The following is an 18,331-nucleotide window of genomic DNA, read 5'->3' as shown; positions in this document are numbered from 1 at the left end:
TTAGAAGAAGAATTATGTTGGCTGAGTTCATGTTAGGTGGCATTGATTGGCTCTCATTAATAGATGTGACAGTTTTATAAAATGTTGGTGCCAGTTGTTCCCAGAATTCTTTATAAAACTCAGCAGGAAAGCCGTCAGGCCCTGGTGCTTTACCATTGGGCATAAGTAACAGAGCTTCATGAAGTTCAGACGGCAAGAGCGGAGAATCTAAGTTTGTGATTTGATCCTCATTTAGCCTGGGTAGGTTTACATTATTAAGAAATGAGTCAATACTTTGCTCTGACGGATTGATCTGCGGTGTGTACAGGTTTTTATAAAAGTTTTCAAATGCGTTATTAATCTTGACCGGGTCATGGGTGACATTTCCTGTTTGGTCCATAATAGAGGTGATTGATGATTTTTCTCTGTTAATTTTAAGCTGATTAGCCAGAAATTTGCCAGATTTATTAGAGTTTTCAAATCTTTCAAGTCGTAGCCTTTGTATTTGAAATTGTGTTTGTTTATTAATGATGTCATTTAACTGCAGCTTTAAATTTTTCAGATCTCCCAGAATGTGTTCCTGTGCAGAAGCAGCATAAGCAGTCTCCAGGGTTTTGATTTTATTTTCTAATTCTAATAAATCTGCTTTCTCTTTGCGTTTTTTGTGCGTTGAATAAGAAATGATTTTCCCTCTCATGACTGCCTTTGCTGCTTCCCAAAGAACGCACGGTGGGATGTCTGGAGTATTGTTGAAGTCTAAGAAGGTTGCCCACTCTTTTTTAAAGAATTCAAGAAATTCCTGGTCCTTTAACAGAGACGTATTAAACCTCCAGGTTGTACCAGAGGGTGTGGATTTTTCCCTAGAAATGTTTACAGAGACTGGTGCATGATCACTGATAATAATTGGATGGATATTGGAGCTTTGAATATTTTTTAAAAGAGAGTTACTGATTAATAAATAGTCTAAACGGGAGTGTGAATAGTGAACTGGAGAAAAAAAGGTGAACCCTTTAGTGCTTGGGTGACATGAGCGCCACGCGTCGCAGAGACCCAGATCATTCATGTACTGCTTTAGAATACTTGCAGACCGCCATGTACGCTGGTTTGCTGCTGTGCTGAGTCTGTCAAGTTCAGGGTCCAAAACAAGGTTGAAGTCTCCTCCTATAATGATTGTGGAGTCAGAGTGAACTGAGAGTGAGGTGAAGAATCTGTGAAAGAAGGAAGAGTCGTCAACATTAGGACCATAAATACTCACTATACAATAGTCCTTATTCTGAATGGATATATTAATGATTACAAATCTGCCTTCTGGGTCAGTAACTGTATCCTTATGAGTAAAATTAAGATTTTTATTAATTAAAACAGCAACTCCTCTTTGTTTGGAGTTGTAACTGGCAGAGTATATAACTGGAAATTGTAAGCAGCACATAAGGTGATTCAAAGAATCTGATAAATGGGTCTCCTGCAGTAGAGCTATATCTGCTTTTAGACCATCCAGGTGATTTAACACTTTCAGTCTCTTTGGCTCAGAGCCAAGTCCACGCACATTCCAGCTAACGATGTTAAGACTGTTCATAACTGCTCTGACTGAAAAGGTGTAAAGCTAAGTAGTGCTTGTGTGCCAGTCCGTGTGCGCGTGCCCGCATTTGAGAAGCGCTGTGCGCGTGAACGTTTTCTGGCTATGTGAGCTGCGTGTCGCGTGCGTCCTATGAGAGCCTGTGTGAGGTGATTGCAGTATGTCGGCGTGTGTGTGCGGGATCGCATGTGCACGCCCCTGTGTGCGCTTGTGTGTGCGCGCGCCCGTTCCGTGCATAAATAAATACTTACCGAGGATGAGTTGCTTCCAGGTGATTTACATATAATGAGGGGGGAGAGGGGGGGGGGAGAGTAAAGGAAAGAAAAAAAGAGATAGAAGGGAAAACGAAAACAACAACAAAACAACAATAGAAACATCAGTGGGACTGAAGTGACGAAGAAAAAAAAAAGACTGTTTTCCTGCGATCGAGGTGTGGATTATTGATGATCCGGTTTTCCATTCATTGAAGTAAGTTTAGCGGGTTTCTTCTGGGCAGCGCAGATGTTCTCAGCGCGGATCTGAAAGCCTTCAGCACAGCCAGGGGGTGATCTCCGGGTCCCGGAACAGCCGTCCGTCCACGTAAAGTTTGTCAACGGCCACAATCGCTCTCGAACCAGCAGCAAGATGCTTCCTCCTTAGCGGGAACAGGATCTTCCTTCTACGGAGGATTTCTGCCGGGAACTGGTCATTAACGCTGTAATGCGTGCCTCTCAGTTCCCGTCCGCGGCCCTTCACCAACTCCTTCTGTTTGAAATGTTCGAATTTAGCCACAATAGGACGCGGGCGCTGGTGGTCGGACCTTCTTCCTCCGAGGCGGTGAACCCTGTGGAAGGAGATCTTCTGCACCTCCTCCTTGGGGAGCTTCAGGTGGACCTGTAAAAAGGATCTCACGGTGGCTTCGGGGTCTTCTCCTACCTCCTCTGGAACCCCCGCGACCACTAGATTGTCCCTCATGCTCCTCGACTGAAGATCCAGGAGGGTTTCCTTGATGGATCGGTTCTCCTCGGAGAGACGGGCGGTGTCACTGCTCAGGGTCTTCACGGTCTCTCTGAGGGCCTGGTTCTCCGCTGCGAGCTCCCGCACCTGCTGCTGGCTGAATTCCAGAGACTCCCGCAGACCTTGAAATTCTCTATGGAGGATCTCCAGCAGATTGAGGCGGCCATCAAAGCTGGAGAGCTTTTTGTCAATCGAATCCAGGATATCGCTCATTCCGCTGCCTGGAGAGGACACAGCCCCGGGAGAGTCCTCAGGCCGTTCACGCTTGGCGGAGGGGGTGGTGGTGGCGGTTCTGGGCTTCACCATGTTGCAGGTATTAAAACACTCGTCGATGAAATTCTCCAGGTCCTCCAGGCTGACAGAAGCTTAATACTCTTAACAGGTTATGTTAGTTAGCAGGAAATGTTTTAATATGGCGGAAAAATGAAACAAGATCGAAAATGTTTGTTCAAATGCTTACGCGCCGCCAAGTCGACTCACCACACTCGTCTCGCTGGGTCTCGCGATACTACAGCATCACGCGATCCCATGTCTTCATGTTTTCATGCTGCCATCTTTGAGCAACTATACTGGTTGTCCTAAGAGACCCCTCTAAATGTCTGCTCAATGTTCTGTAGAGGCAGAGGCCTCAAACCTGCAGCATCACAGAAAAGCTTTTATTTTGAAGCCGCTCTCAAAGGAAAATACACACAGGACCAGTAAATCCTTCAGAGGATGAAATGACGCAAAGATGATCCATTAAAAATGTTTGGTTCAGACATAAAGGGAGAAAAAAGCATCTTCAAAGAAAAGAAGGTATCTTTTATTGACATTTTTTAGATGGCAAACTATTAAATATCTGCTCGCTGATTACATTCATCAGCCAGTTAACACAAACTGCCCCTCCACACCACAAGACCCCCTGGTTCACCGATCTGATTGGAGTTTTTACCTTTTGGGCTGCAGCTTTGATGGACAGTCAGAGACCCCCCCCGACCCCCCCCCCCCCCCCCCCATGTTCTGTTACAGAACAGACCCTGAGGAAGACACATTCATCCACAACGGTCTTCATCATTTCAACGCTGTTGTTTCATTTCTGCAATGTGAAACTGCAGACTCGTTTTTCAAAATAAACTCCTGAAAGCTGCCCTCCTCATCCTGGAACTGGACCTTCACTGTCTTCTGAGAGCACCTGTCCACTTTACATCTAATTGTCATTGTTTCATCAGATTCCTGCAGGCTGCACCTGCTGCCTTCCGTCCCACTTGCAGACAGGTGACACAGCAGCTCCTGTTTGTCCACGGAGACCACCGGCCGCTTCCTCAGAAACTGTGGGCTTTCACACTGGATCCTGTTCAGCATCTCCACTTTCCGACTGCTGTTAAGCAGCTGGTCGTGGAGGTACCACAAGTGACAGTCACACTTCCAGGGGTTTCCATGCAGCCTCACTGTGTGCACAGGGAAAAAATGATCAAAGAAACCCACGGTAAGAGTTTTCAGCTGGTTTTCTGACAGGTCGAGCCTCTGAATAAATGCCTGATCCCTGAACAAAGAGGCATCCACCTGGCTTAGGTTGTTCTTGTGAAAACTGATGGTTCTGATGCTGACCAGATCATTAAAGATGGTTTCTGGAACCATGGTTATCTGGTTCCCGGACAGGTCCAGGTTCTCTAGTGCAGTGTTGTTTCTAAGAAGGTTCTCTTGGAGGCTGGTCAGCTGGTTAAATGACAGGATGAGGTGTGTGACTGAGGAGAGGCGGCTCAGAGGAGACACTTCTGTCAGCATGTTGTCTTGCAGATTCAGCTCTGTCAGAGGTGAAATCTCAGATCCAAACACTCCATCAGTGAAGACTGACAGAAAATTCCTACGCAGGTTCAGCACCTTCAGTTTTGTTAGCACTTGGAAGGTGCCTTCCTTCAGTTCTGTGATCTTGTTCCCCTCCAAGTGAAGCTCAGAGAGCTGGGACACGCTGTGGAATATGTCAGCAGTCAGATTGCTCAAACAGTTGCTGTTAATTCTCAGAATCTGCAGATTTAGCAGACCAGCAAATGTGTCTTTTGTCACTTCCAAAAGATTATTATGAGACAAGTCAAGAACCTGCAGCTTTTGCAGGTTCATGAATAGAAACGGAGACAAAGATGAAATGTTGTTACTCCTCATTTGCAAAGTTTCCAGCTGCTTCAAAGAATCAAAAATAACAGGAGGAACTATTGCAAACTTGTTGAAGTTCAGCTTAAGATGAAGCAACCTTTCCTGCTTTGAAAAAGTTCCTGGAAGTAATAGTTCCAGCAAGGGGTTCCCACTGATCTCCAGCTCCTGCAGCTCTGTTAACGTCTCCAGTGCCCTCGAGTGGACACTACGCAGATCATTGTTCAGAAAAACAAGCTTGGTGAGGTGTGGACTGTCCTGGAAAGTGTTGGTGAACAGGTAGCGGACAGCTGACGTCATCACAATGACCTCCCTGACCTCTGCCGAAACATTTCTGGGTAGATCTGCCATCCTGGGATCGGCACACAACATTTGAGCCGGAGTGAAACACTGACACCAGTCTGGACACGACGCCAGGCGCTCGCCTCTGGTTTCCTGATGAGCCAGCAGCATCAGGAGCAGAGCCAGGAGCCATTCTTTAGCCATTTGGAACTGAAACAGGGGCCCACAGTTAGACCACAGTGGAAACACGTTCAAAACTACAACACAGATGTTAAACCATGAGCAAAACTCACAATAAAATTCCCTCTGAAGTCAGTTGAAAGAGTGTCAGCGATCCCACAGCTCTGAAAGGAAACTTTTAACTCAAGCAAAAAGCAAACAAGCCCTGGTTGAGTAAGACCAAAACCTTTGGACGAGCACACAGCTGTGTCTCTGATACGTTCATCAGTTAGCTAGTTTAATCATGTTGTGAGCACATTCTGTGCTATTTTCTGCTAACCTGCTCACAAACGGAGATCTGTCTAAAGTCCATCCAAACTGGATGGACTTTTAACATATGCTTGTTCTTTCTTTAGAAATAGATAAAAATAATTAGGACATATGCATGACATATGCAAAACAGAATAAATGTTTTTAATTGTGAATTTTTCAGCACGTAAAGATATCCAGCAGATGTCCCTGTTTTCTTTATGTCCAGTTTGATGTGTGTGTTTTTTCTTCTTTTAGAGGGACTCACATCCAAACAAAGTTGTTTCTTTATTGAGTTTTTCCAACACAACATACTTGGACAAAACACAGCAATTCATAAAAAACTAAAGAAACCGTTTCACACAATATTTCATTGTAATCTTGACCTGCTGATCATGCAGCATAAACTGAGCATACATTCCCCAACACGAGTGTGGTTGAAGCTGGTCCCAAATGATTTCATAAAAAACTCATGCTGACAGAGTGAAGCTCGTCTTTGCCCAACAGCAGCCGGAACGGACTCTGGTATTCCAGTAACCCTGAGAGGGACAAAGAAGGTTGAGAGGATGGATGGATGGATAGATGAATAGATGGATGGATGGATGGATGGATGGATAGATGAATAGATGGATGGATGGATGAATGGATGAATGGATGGATGGATGGATGGATGAATGGATAGATGGATGGATGAATGGATGGATGAATAGATGGATGGATGGATGGATGGATAGATGAATAGATGGATGGATGGATGAATGGATGAATGGATGGATGGATGGATGAATGGATAGATGGATGGATGAATGGATGGATGAATAGATGGATGAATGGATGGATGAATAGATGGATGGATGAATAGATGGATGGATGAATGGATGGATGGATGGATGAATGAATTAATGAATGGATAGATAAATGGATGGATGAATGGAAGGATAGATGAATCGATGGATAGATTGATGGATGGATGAATGGATGGATGGATGGATGAATGGATGGATGGATGAATGATTGAATGAATGAATGGATGGATGGATGAATGGAAGGATGGATAGATGAATGGATGGATGGATGGATGGATGGATGAATAAATGGATGGATGGATGGATGAATGAATGGATGAATGGATGGATGGAAAAATCCTTTTTTTATTCTTATGGAATGTCTGGATCCAACAACGTGCACTTTACTTTTGTCTAATATGCAGCCTCACAAAGTTTTCCTCACACAGGCTCTACGTAAATATACAGTGATCCTTCGCTATAACGCAGTTTACTTTTCACGGTTTTGCTACTTCCCGGATTTGCATCGTGCATTGTGTTCTGCATTCTGATTGGCTAAAAAGTCACTCCGCTTCTTCTCTACTTGTGTGTCAATAACGCTGCAGTTTAATATGTACACGTACGTAAATCAGCTTGCCAAATTTACATTACGTGCAAACTCTCTTGCAATTTCGAGTTTCTCTAAAACCCATAAAAAAACAGCCACAACAACTGTCAATCACTATGTTCTTCTCCCGAACAAACACAGCTGATCCGCGGGCTTCAAAGGAAGAAAACACTGCAGAGTGGAGTCAGGATGCAGCGGCTCAGTCTGAAGATCAGTGAAATACACCTGAGTCACTATTTGTCCCACTGTACTTTGTATTTTTTTCATAATCATTTTAAATGTTCTCCCGTTTAATCCAATTACTCGGGTCCCGGTGGGGGGGGCTAATCTCCGCGATTTGAAGCCTTATGTTCACATTGATGATTTAAATTATTATTTGACAGTACAGTACAGAAGTTATTTGTTGAAAAAAACGTTTCTAAAGTACTTTGATTTGTGAAACAAATTCTTGAGCCTGTAAAATGGTTTGTTCTTTCTTTTCAATGTATAATAGAGTTTTTAATTGTATAATAATTGTTAAAAAAATAGAGGTTTCTACTTCACGGATTTTGCCTATCACGGGTTCTTTCTGGAACGTAAACCCCGCGAAAAACAAGGGTTTACTGTAGTGCATTTTCCAGGTATGAAATTTTGGTCTATGTGATTCATGTGTGACTTAAGTCATCAAATGTTTCTTGCGTTCATCATTCATAGTTGTTTGTTTAGGGTTTTGGCCGACGGGTCTTCACGTAAAATCAGTTTTAAGCTGTTCAGATTTTTGGTCGGTTGAGATTTATGCAGTTTATGTCTATTTTACAGAGTTTATATACAATTATTTCATGGGGAGCCAGTTTAGCTCATGCTGGTTTGCGGTGCCTTCCGTCCGTGAAACCAGGGCTCAACTCCAGGCTGCTCCCTGTTCCCTTCTCTACCTCTGTGCCGGTTCCAAGGTTGCGTCAGGAAGGGCATCCGGCGTAAAACATTGCCAAGTTTACCATGCGACTTGTTCACTGTGGCAACCCCTGATGGGAGAAGCCGAAAGAGGAAGAATATATACAATTATTTTGTGAATCTTACACAATTGTGTGTGATTTTTGTGAGATGCATACACAAATGTGTGTCTTTTCACAACCATTCCACATATGTTTAACAGACTTTTCATGCATGAATCACTGATGCATAACTTATATTGCGTGCACGGCGCACATATCACGTTCAAATTAAAAGATTCATGCATCAAATAATTGAATTGCATACAAACAGCTCAAGAATCACACGGTTCATATTCTATGTTGGTTTACGTGTTCTTTGCGTGGTTTATTTGTGCTTCCTCTGTGGTTTTAACATGTTACATTCCTGATACATAGGTGAAAGTTTCACCCAGAGACCACAACTTTTCTCACTTTTTCCTCGTGTATTCCTTTGATTGTAGTGTCTCCCATTGACCTTCGTTTAGGTGCAGAAAGTTGTGTGCTGTTGGAAGATTTGTTTTTTTTTTCTGACATTCATGTGTGTTTTCTGAAGCCGACAGTCATTTCTACAATCATTCCAACACCACATGAACGCAGCATTTCTCTAATTTTGACATTAACCCATTGGTGGAATTGGCACTAAAATGAGAACAAAAGCAACAGTTTTGAAATGAAAACACCGCAATGTTCTGTTTAAAAAATATACATTTAATTTTAATCAAAATGAAACCATCTTTTCATCCAAATTTCATGTAGTTTCTTTCTCTTACAAGGTGGATTACCAAAGCACTCCTCCCATCTGCTCCAGGTCCGGCCCTTCTGACAAAGTTTGGAACTCATGGTGACTAACGAGTCAAAAAGTTTGCCCACCCCTGCTCTAGACCCTCCCAGCCCCCCAGGTGCTTCCTTAAAGATGCAAGATACCGCCTTAACCTGAGACGTGATCCAGGACAGAACCCTTGTTGGAGAGCGCAGAGCAGCTTCTTCAGCCGCTTCTTCTTTTTCAGGTTAAACAATGGCAAATCCAGGAATCCAACTGCTCGGCTTCGGTTTGGCCTTCATCGGCTTTATCGGCACGATTGCGTGTACAGTCATGGTGGAGTGGAAGGCTTCATCATACTCAGGAGACAACATCATCACGGCGCAGGCCATGTACGAGGGGCTGTGGAAGACCTGTGTGTCACAGAGCACAGGACAGATTCAATGCAAAGTCTATGACTCCATCTTGCAGCTGCCAGGTATGCTTTCATCATCAGCTTTGCTGTGACCTTCAGGTCATCTCTTTCCTCCAATGTCTAGGTTTCAGCAGGATAATCCCAGAATAACACACAAGTTAGATCTAAGGGGAAGCAGAAAGAAGAGAAGCGATCCAATAATGTAATATGAAGCTTAGAGCAACACTGGTCTGTAATTTGGCTCCTAAATGACCAAACAGAGCAGAGCTGCTCACCCCCCCACCCCCCCCCACCCCCCCAGCATGTAGAGACATGCCACCCAAATTCCAGCGCCTGCACCCACTGCAGATGAAAACAGTTTTTTTTAACAAATATTTTTGCTTCCCATTCTTTATGTTACGATCAAAGACCTGAGGGGAAGCTGAAACTGATCTTTAGATTGTCACGCTGTTGTTCTGTTCTGTATTTTTCCACCATCTGGCTGAGTTGGAGCATTTTTCAAGAACCTGTAGTTCAGATGATGCCTTTTCATGGCCATCAATCTTCTAACGTTTAAAGTGATCATCTTTCCATTTTTCTTCTGATCTACAGCTGAACATTAATTAAATTCCTGCTTCAACTCTGTAAACACCAAGACACCTGAATTTATTTCAAGCTATTACAGAAAAAAGGTTTACTTATGTTTTTTGCTCTCAAGTAGATGCTGCCTCTAGTTAATTTTGGAGCCAAAATGGTTTGATGCTTTGCATATTTGTGTAGAGAAGGCTTAAAATCTTAGTAACGTCACCCCTGAACTTTAGCAGCAGCGTTTAGAGATTGTTAGAAAGCTGCATCTCATTTGGAGTTTGGACCAGAACCGACTGCATCACTCGTGTCCCTCAGTCTTCACACGGAAGCACAGTTAAAGGGCCTATATCATACAAAATCAACTTTTATAGTAACCCCAAAGCGGTTTTGGATCCATTTCTGAGTATTCCTCTGAAAATCTGCTCTCTAAACACACGTCCCTCCCAATTCAAGAAAATGAGCGGGTTCTCACATTGTGACACCACAAAGCGAGGAAACGCCCCTTCCAGGAAGAGTCTGCGCTGCCAGCCCCGCCCCCAGGCTGACAGACTAACTTTCTCTGTGGAGCCAGTGGTGATCAGCCTACAACTTTAACTTTATATGTTCAGTTGTTGTTTGTTTTCGTGGGAGAAACGCAGACACACTGCCGAGGCCGACTTTAGGGTGAGGTCATGAAATGGGCGGGACACATAAGGATAGAAAGGCGGAGCCTCAGAAATCGAGTTGTCTTCCTTCTGGATAGGAAAATAACAATAATTTCATAAAAATCTTGTTCTTCCGTGTGCCAAAGTTACCATACAATCATATATCTGGATATAGATGTAGAAAACCAGGATACCGACCCTTTAACATAGATTTCAAAGAACTGCTGGTAAAAGTTCAGGTTAAAACGGTGTGGGAGGCTTTTCCGGCCACAGATGGATGACGGTTTAAACAATGGTTGTTTTTCTGAATTGCTGAACCTTCTGCAATCTCACAGCTACATTTCTGTCTGTTTTTGTTCGGTGGAAGCAGCTCTGCTTCTGACAGCAGCTGCATCATTAAAGGTACTGGTTTGTGCGTCTGTCTGCAGCGATGGTTCAGGGCACGCGGGGTTTGATGGTGGCCTCCATCCTGCTGTGTTTCATCGCCATGATGGTGGCTATGACTGGGATGCAGTGCACTACCTGCATGTCTGACTCACCCGAAACCAAAGACAAAGTGGCTCTGGCTGGAGGAGTGGTCTTCATCATTGCAGGTGGAGGAGCTTGATCTGATTGTACACATTTGAAAGTGGCATGTGTGAATCCGTGGACTGAAAGGGGCTTTTCTTTGTTCCTCCAGGCCTTCTGGCTCTTGTAGGAACATCCTGGTATGGACACAGAATCGCTCAAGACTTTAACAACCCCTTCACTCCCACCAACTCCAGGTAAGGAGGTTTTCCTCTCTCCCCTTCAGGCTTAAAGCCAGCCCTTGTTCTACATGTATGTGACTGTAACACTGTATACAAACCCGCATCACATGTAAACAGGATCATGTCTTCTGCAGGTATGAGTTTGGGAGCGCCTTGTACCTTGGATGGGCAGCAGCTGCGCTGATCATCATAGGAGGGAGTTTCTTGACTTGCAGCTCTTCCGAAAAGCGCAAATAGTATAGTAAAAAGATCCCAGTTCAAATCCCAGCTGGGGTTCTTTCTGTGAGGAGTTGGCATGTTCCCCTTGTTCTCTCCAGGCACTTCGGTTTCCTCCCACAGTCCCAAAACATGCTCAAGAACCTCAACTCGCCTGTTTTCCAGCTATCCCAGGACTGTTTGATGCCGACTACCTACACCAGGTGTGTTCAGTCTACCAAGATCTGGAATCCCTCGAGTCAGCCAATCAGCAGCAAGCTGGTCAGGGACAGCTGGAAAACAAGACTGCAAAAATGTCAGATGTGATGTCATTGCAATGTCTGAACGTTGGACTCAAAAAAAAAATCCTGAAGAAATCAATATTGGATGAGCAACACATCTTCATAAGACTGAGAGACTTCCAAAACTAAAAACAGATGAGGAGAACTTTTTTACTCTGGACTTCATTTAGAAGTCAAGGTCAGACCAGTATGTGAATTCTGAGTGTGCATGTGTGCGTGCACCTGCTTGTCTCCTCCGTGCTGCTGTGTCTATGTCATAGTCTGTGGCATTTAGCTTGATGTTTCTTTTCTGAGCCACACTGAATTGTTAACCATTTGACAAACATTTGTAAATCTGATTATGAAAGAGTCAGTGCCTATAACCAACATTTAATATTAATGAGAACTGGACTGACTGATCCCTCCCCCTTGGCATTCCAAACAGGAAGTACTATTACTTAATTACTCTATTGCATCTATTACTCTATTGCATCTGTTACCACGACATTTAATTGGTTAGAATAACCATTCTTGCTCTGGAACCTTTTTTTTAACATCTTGATAATCCAGATTTTTTTCCCCGTATTTTTCTGTAGTTCAAGTTATACAAGTCCTAAACTGACCAATCAGTTGCCTCAATAAAAGTAGGTGGTCTCACGAGGTATGTTGGAAACAGGGCTTCCAACAAGCTCACTCCTGATTGGTGAAAGTGGATTCCATGGAAACGATGACTCAGACTGGCTTGGACAAAATACTGCTTATGGACTGGTTCCAACATGGCAGCGTCCGTATCGTGAAAAATGGTGCCTGAATTGACTTCATTTCGATGGACCTGGAAGTAAACCATTTTCTATAAGTGACGTCCCTTTCACTCAGTCCAGTTCTCTGACACAGCCAATGGTCACCCGCCAAAAACCTGTCCGCAAGTGTACCCCTTGTTGTTCAGTAGTATCTTAGAAGTTCTCCAGCAGCCTTTTGAACCCAAACCATACAAAGTAGGTTTAGAAAATGAATTGATAGATGGGACTGTGCTAAAATGGTGCTTCAGTGCTTCATATGTTATAATCTCAGGGGATTTTTTAACCCTTGTGCTATCTTAGATGACCCCCCCCCCCCCCCCCTTACATTGATTTATTATCCCTACCATGACAAAGGTGGAAAGATTTCATGTAATCCATGGACACCAGTGTAGATCGCAAATCATTGAAGACAAAAGGTTCAGAGCACTGTCTAGTGGGTCTAAATGACCTAACGATGTTAAAGTGCCTAGGATAGCACAAGAGTTACATATGTGTCTATCGAAATAAAAAATTGAAAAGACAGAAAATTGATCTTTTGTTTTTTGTAATAGAATGAAGAATAGTAAGGACCCACCTCAGCTTAGATACAGCTGTAAAAAACATGTCCTGAGGGACGTAAAATCACATCCAAACAAATTCCTGACGCCTGCAGAGGAGCACATGTCCCGACACGTCCCCACAAAGAAACTTCTCCCAAACTTCATTTCACAGAAATTGTGCGGGCTCTGTCTCAGCAGGAAAACATCCAGAAGACTCCTGATACTATTACAGATGTTACCTGCTGTCAGTCATGCATGGTCTGCTGAAGGCTTGGTCTGGATAAAGTGCCACCATGTGGATAGTTTCCTTTAACTTTTGAAAGACAAATGAACTTTTCAGACTTTGGAATAAGTGTTTTATTTCTTAACAACGGTTTCTTAATAAAACTAAAAAATGTCATCAAACACAGGAACCAAACAAACAAAAGAAGGAAAAGTACCCCCTAAAATACTCCTGCCTGCACTATAAAAAGGTCCCACAATTTAATATTTTGTTAGACTCCATTTAGCTCAGATTACAGCATCCATAAACTGTGGCATTGTTTCCATGAGCTTCTGCAATGTCACAAGATTCATTTCCATCCAGTGTTGGGTTGCTGATGGTAGAGTCTGACAGCTGCGCAAAGACTTCTCCAACGCAGTCCTGATTCTTCCAAGATTCTCAATGGGGTTAAGGTCTGGACTCTGTGGTGCCAAATCCATGTGTAAATTAAAGTATCATGCTCCCTGTGGTGGACCGAGCAGTAAAAGACAAGGACAGCAAAATAGTTTTATCAAAAATTTTCTAATTTTACAAAGGTGTAGATGGGCAAAAATGGGCCCTTAAAAGAGGTCAAAGTAACAAAATTAACTCAAGCTTTTAAATGTAACAGAGGACAACTGAACAAACAAACTTAATCAAACTGACCTCCCTAATTGGAAACACAAGGGAACATATATAGTGGCTGATCAAACCAACTAGACACACAAGGGGGAACTTAAAATGACTAAGACAAAATACATCAAACAAACTAAACTAAAGTCCAACCTATAGTAAATTAACATACACAAATGAATGAAAATAAAGAACATCAAAATAGAAACTAAAGTAAAGAAACACAAAGAGTTCCTTGTCCACTGGGTGATGGTTCAGTCCAATTAGCTGCCTGCTGAATATAAGGCCTCTGCTGACTGCCATGCATTCTTGTGTCAGGCCTGACTTGAGTGTTCCAGCAGCAGATGGCAGCAGCAGCAGCAATGGTTCCCTTTAGCACTGGTGACTCAAAGCATAACATCAAATTAATAAAGCAAATTATAATAAAGTAAACTGAAACATGTTGATAAACTTTATGATCAAATGTGTGTTATTTTTGAAAAAGAAATCTAAAAGTATCTGCAAACAAATAAGGTGAACAGATATATGTAGGGTGTGGTGCAGGAGGTTACTGCCCTGATGGTGTGGCAGCGTAGGCAGCAATCACACTCCCCTCCCCTTCGGAGCCTTCATCAGGAGCACGAGAGAGGAAGTCCGCAGTGATGTTTCCTTTTCCTGGGATGTAGTTCACCTTGAATCTGTAGGGCTGCATGGCGAGGTACCATCTCGTTATCCGGGCATTAGTGTCCTTCATCTTCTCCAGCCATTGCAGAGCCCTGTGGTCGGTCTCCAAGGTGAACTCTCTACCTAAGAGGTAGTATTTAAAAGAATCCATAGCCCATTTGACTGCCAGCGCCTCTTTTTCGACAGTGGAGTAGTGGATTTCTCTGGGGAGTAGCTTTCGGCTGATGTAAGCCACAGGATGTCGATCGTCAGACGTGTACTGTAGAAGCACAGCTCCAATGCCTCTTTGCGATGCGTCGGTTTGCAAAATGAAAGGTTTATTAAAATCTGGACTGTGCAGTATGGGGTCCTTACTCAATGATTGCTGAATGTCTCGAAACGCTGTCACAGACTCCGTAGTCCACCTGATCTTGTTTGGACATCTTGAGCCGGTCATGTCGGTCAACGGAGCTGCACGGGCTGAAAAGCTTCGAATAAATTTGTGATAAAATCCAGCTAATCCAAGAAAAGACCTTAGCTGCTTTCTTGTCTGTGGTAGAGGGCAGGATTCAATCGCCTGTACTTTGTTGACTTGCGGTTTGATCAACCCACCTCCAATAGTGTAACCAAGGTACTCCGTTTCCCTCCGGGCAAAAGCACACTTTGCTGGATTGATGGTTAACCCCGCAGCATGCAGGCACTCCAGAACCTTCTTCAGATGTCTTAGATGTTCCTCCCAGGTGGCACTGTAAACCACAACATCATCAAGATATGCACAAGCACAGTCCTTTAGGCCAGTGTTTTTCAACCTTTTCTGAGCCACGGCACACTTTAACCTTAAAAAAAAAATCCCGCGGCACACCAGCATCCAAAAATTAAAATAAAAAAAGGAAAAACTCAGTCTGTATTGATCTACAGCCCCTCCACAATCTCACATGCATTTTTGAGATAATTGTTACAGAAAAAGCTGGAAGCTGCAGCTGTTTTTTTCTAAAAGATGCAATAAAAGTTAAGTTAGAAGATTTAAAAACAGTTTGATGTGTGTTCGTTGGTTTCAAGACGTTTAACAACAGATCTCCTTATGCGCTGTCACTCTCACGACCCAATGCATCATGGGAGATGTAGTGCAGAAAACGGCCGAAGATCGGTTTTCGGAGCTTCATTGTTTTGTTCACTTGTTCCACGGTCTGACACAGGATTCTGTGGAAAGCTACACCGCTAAAGATGAGCTTTAGCTGGTATTTTTGTTAGAACTGAGAGACTTTACGAGCTAAATCGGGACAAGGAAGTGAAGACTTTAAGCACTTCTGATTGGTCAGACCGATGACATGTGATTAAGCCCCTCAAGAATGATTGGTGGAGACATTCAAAGGGACGGGACTTTTCCCAAATACAGCCGAAGGTGCAGCTGAATCGCGCCATTCTTATTAAAATGTCTTTAATAAAATAAAATAAACGCAAAGAAAAAGTATTTTACGATCTTTTATATTCCTAACTCCTCAGTGTTTTATCAGGGCCTGTTTGGATGAACACAGAGCTGAATCCTGGAGATGGGAAATGTTTTTGATCAGTTAATGAGGGCAATTTCCCACGGCACACTTGACCATCTCCCACGGCACACTAGTGTGCCGCGGCACACTGGTTGAAAAACACTGCTTTAGGCCACCGAGTACCTGATCCATAAGTCGCTGAAAAGTTGCAGGGGCACCGTGCAACCCAAACGGAAGAACTGTAAACTGAAAGAGCCCCCAGGGTGTCCGAAAAGCAGTCAGTTCCTGGGACCGCTCTGTAAGGGGAACCTGCCAATAACCCTTACAAAGGTCAATAGTTGTTAAAAACTTCGCCTTTCCCAGACACTCAATGAGATTGTCAATTCTGGGGGTTGGATAGGAATCAAATTTTGACACAGAATTTAGATAGCGAAAATCTATGCAAAATCTGATGGTTCCATCCTTCTTGGGGACCAACACAACTGGATGACACCACTCACTTTTCGAAGGCTTGATGATCCCGAGGGACAGCATGTGATCAACCTCTTCCTTTAGCGGACCCAGTAGACGCTCTGGTACTCTGTAACTCATGCGCCTAACTATAGCCTGCTCCTTTAGCACAATGTCATGGTGCACCAAGTTTGTGCGTCCTGGATATTCCTGGAAGACTCTGGAATCAATCAATGCTTTCACCTGAGCTTGTTGGTTTTCAGAAAGATGGTTTAAATCCAAGGTGGTGGGCATTGATGATGGCAGGAATTCATCCACTTCGTCCTCCTCACTGACATCTCTGATCAGCAGTCCCATGGCATCGTCTGCAGTCCTGGAAACCCATTCTTTGAGAAGGTTAACGTGCAATACACGACTGGAATGTTTGTGACCTGGGGTGGAAACCTGATATGTTGTAGCCCCAAGTTTCTTTTGGACCACAAAGGGGCCTTGCCATTTGGCTAGCAACTTACTGTCACTTGTGGGTAGCATTACTAGGACTTTTTGACCTGGCAGGAAACTTCTCTGGCGTGCTTTTTGATCATACCAGCTCTTCTGGCGTCTCTGTGCATCAGCCATGTGGGCCTGTGCTAACTCGCTCATCCTCTGCAGCTTTTCTCTCATTTGAAGAACATACTGAATGGCATTAACAGGTTCTTCTCTGCCCTGCTCTCCTTCCCAGGTTTCTCTTAAGAGGGTCAGGGGTCCCCTTACTTCATGTCCATAAAGTAATTCAAAGGGGGAGAACCCTGTTGAAGCCTGGGGTACCTCTCTGTAGGCGAAGAGGAGATAAGGCAGCCACTGATCCCAATCAGACCCGGTTTCATTGACGAACTTACGAAGCATTTGCTTAAGCGTCTGATTAAAGCGTTCAGTCAACCCGTCCGTCTGTGGATGATAAGGAGTGGTCCGCAGATTCCTCACACCCAGGAGCTGATAAACCTGCTTAAGCAAGTTAGACATGAAGTTAGTACCTCGGTCTGTCAAAATTTCTCGGGGGAAACCCACTCTGGAGAAGAACTGAACCAGAGGGAATGCCACAGCTTTTGCTTTCACACATTTCAGTGGAAACACCTCTGGGTACTTTGTGGCATAATCGGTGATGACTAGCATGTAGCGGTTTCCAGCTTTACTTTTCTCCACTGGTCCCACTACATCCATGCCAAGGCGTTCAAACGGAGTGCCAATAATTGGGAGACGCTGGAGTGGAGCTTTGGTGGTACATTTCAGTGAGGTTTTCTGGCACTGAGGGCAACTCTGACAGTAATGTTGGATGTCTGTACGTAAGCCAGGCCAGTAGAAGTGTTTCATCACACGTGCAGTTGTTTTTTGCTTCCCTAGGTGGCCAGCCCAAGGTATGGTGTGGCCTAGGCTGAGTACTACATCTCGAACCAACAGAGGAACCACCAGTTGCTTCACTTTACCTTGCTGGTGATAAAGAACTCCATTCTCCACCAGATACTCCCTCTTCGACCCCTCAGCCATTTCTGCTGCTTTTACAAAACAAGACGACAAAGTTGGATCATTTTGTTGCATTTCAACAATGTTAGATGGCAACTTGAACCCTAAACCCACTTCTGGAGTTGCTTCAACGGGCGGATCTACCATAGTGCGTTTAAATTTCTCTTGGCTTTTCTGACTACGTGTTTTGCGAGACTTCCCGGGTTTTGTCTCAAGCTCAGCATCATAGAAAGGTAAAGCGCAGAGAAGTGGCAGATTTGCATCTGTATTTTTAGCTTGAGCTCTCGTAACCGCAACAGCACTTTCTCTTGTGTCCAACAGGTCATAAAGAACTGGCAGGTCATGACCCAAAACAACTGGGAAAGGAAGGTCATCAACAACTCCTACTTTCAGAAGATACATCTGTCCTTGAATTTCCAAGTAGAGATCAGCAGTAGGATAAAGTCTTTTATCACCATGTACACAGCAGATGGAAACTGTCTCTTGAGTGGAAACAAGGTTGACTGGTACATGTTGTCGATGAATTAAAGTCCGTGTACTGCCAGTGTCAATCAGTGCATTGTAACATTTCCCATTAACTTTAACAGTGGTCATTTTAATAGGCTGGTTAGCTCGACTTTCCAAAGCATGGCTCTGATATGGAACAAAACACATC

The 18,331-nt window shown here is 43.8% G+C and overlaps 2 protein-coding genes across 2 annotated transcripts; one reads left to right on the top strand and one right to left on the bottom strand.

Annotated features, from left to right (window-relative positions):
• Positions 1–3,331: 3,331 nt before the first annotated feature.
• On the bottom strand, positions 3,332–5,362 carry zgc:153913 (uncharacterized). The gene is made up of 2 exons (XM_004078722.5): positions 5,254–5,362; positions 3,332–5,170 (listed from the first exon to the last, which is right to left on the bottom strand). The coding sequence occupies exon 2, from the start codon at positions 5,162–5,164 to the stop codon at positions 3,602–3,604; it is 1,563 nt and encodes a 520-aa protein (XP_004078770.1). The 5' UTR covers positions 5,165–5,170; positions 5,254–5,362; the 3' UTR covers positions 3,332–3,601.
• A 3,302-nt stretch (positions 5,363–8,664) lies between these two features.
• On the top strand, positions 8,665–12,708 carry cldn1 (claudin 1). Its single transcript, XM_004078634.5, has 4 exons — positions 8,665–9,008; positions 10,585–10,749; positions 10,836–10,920; positions 11,040–12,708. The coding sequence occupies exons 1-4, from the start codon at positions 8,786–8,788 to the stop codon at positions 11,140–11,142; spliced, it is 576 nt and encodes a 191-aa protein (XP_004078682.1). The 5' UTR covers positions 8,665–8,785; the 3' UTR covers positions 11,143–12,708.
• Positions 12,709–18,331: the final 5,623 nt, after the last annotated feature.

This window comes from Oryzias latipes, chromosome 17 (genome assembly GCF_053564925.1).
Source record: "Oryzias latipes strain Hd-rR chromosome 17, Olatipes_Hd-rR_3.1".
Classification (NCBI taxonomy): Eukaryota; Metazoa; Chordata; class Actinopteri; order Beloniformes; family Adrianichthyidae; genus Oryzias; species Oryzias latipes.
This window is presented reverse-complemented; position numbering and strand designations above follow the sequence as displayed.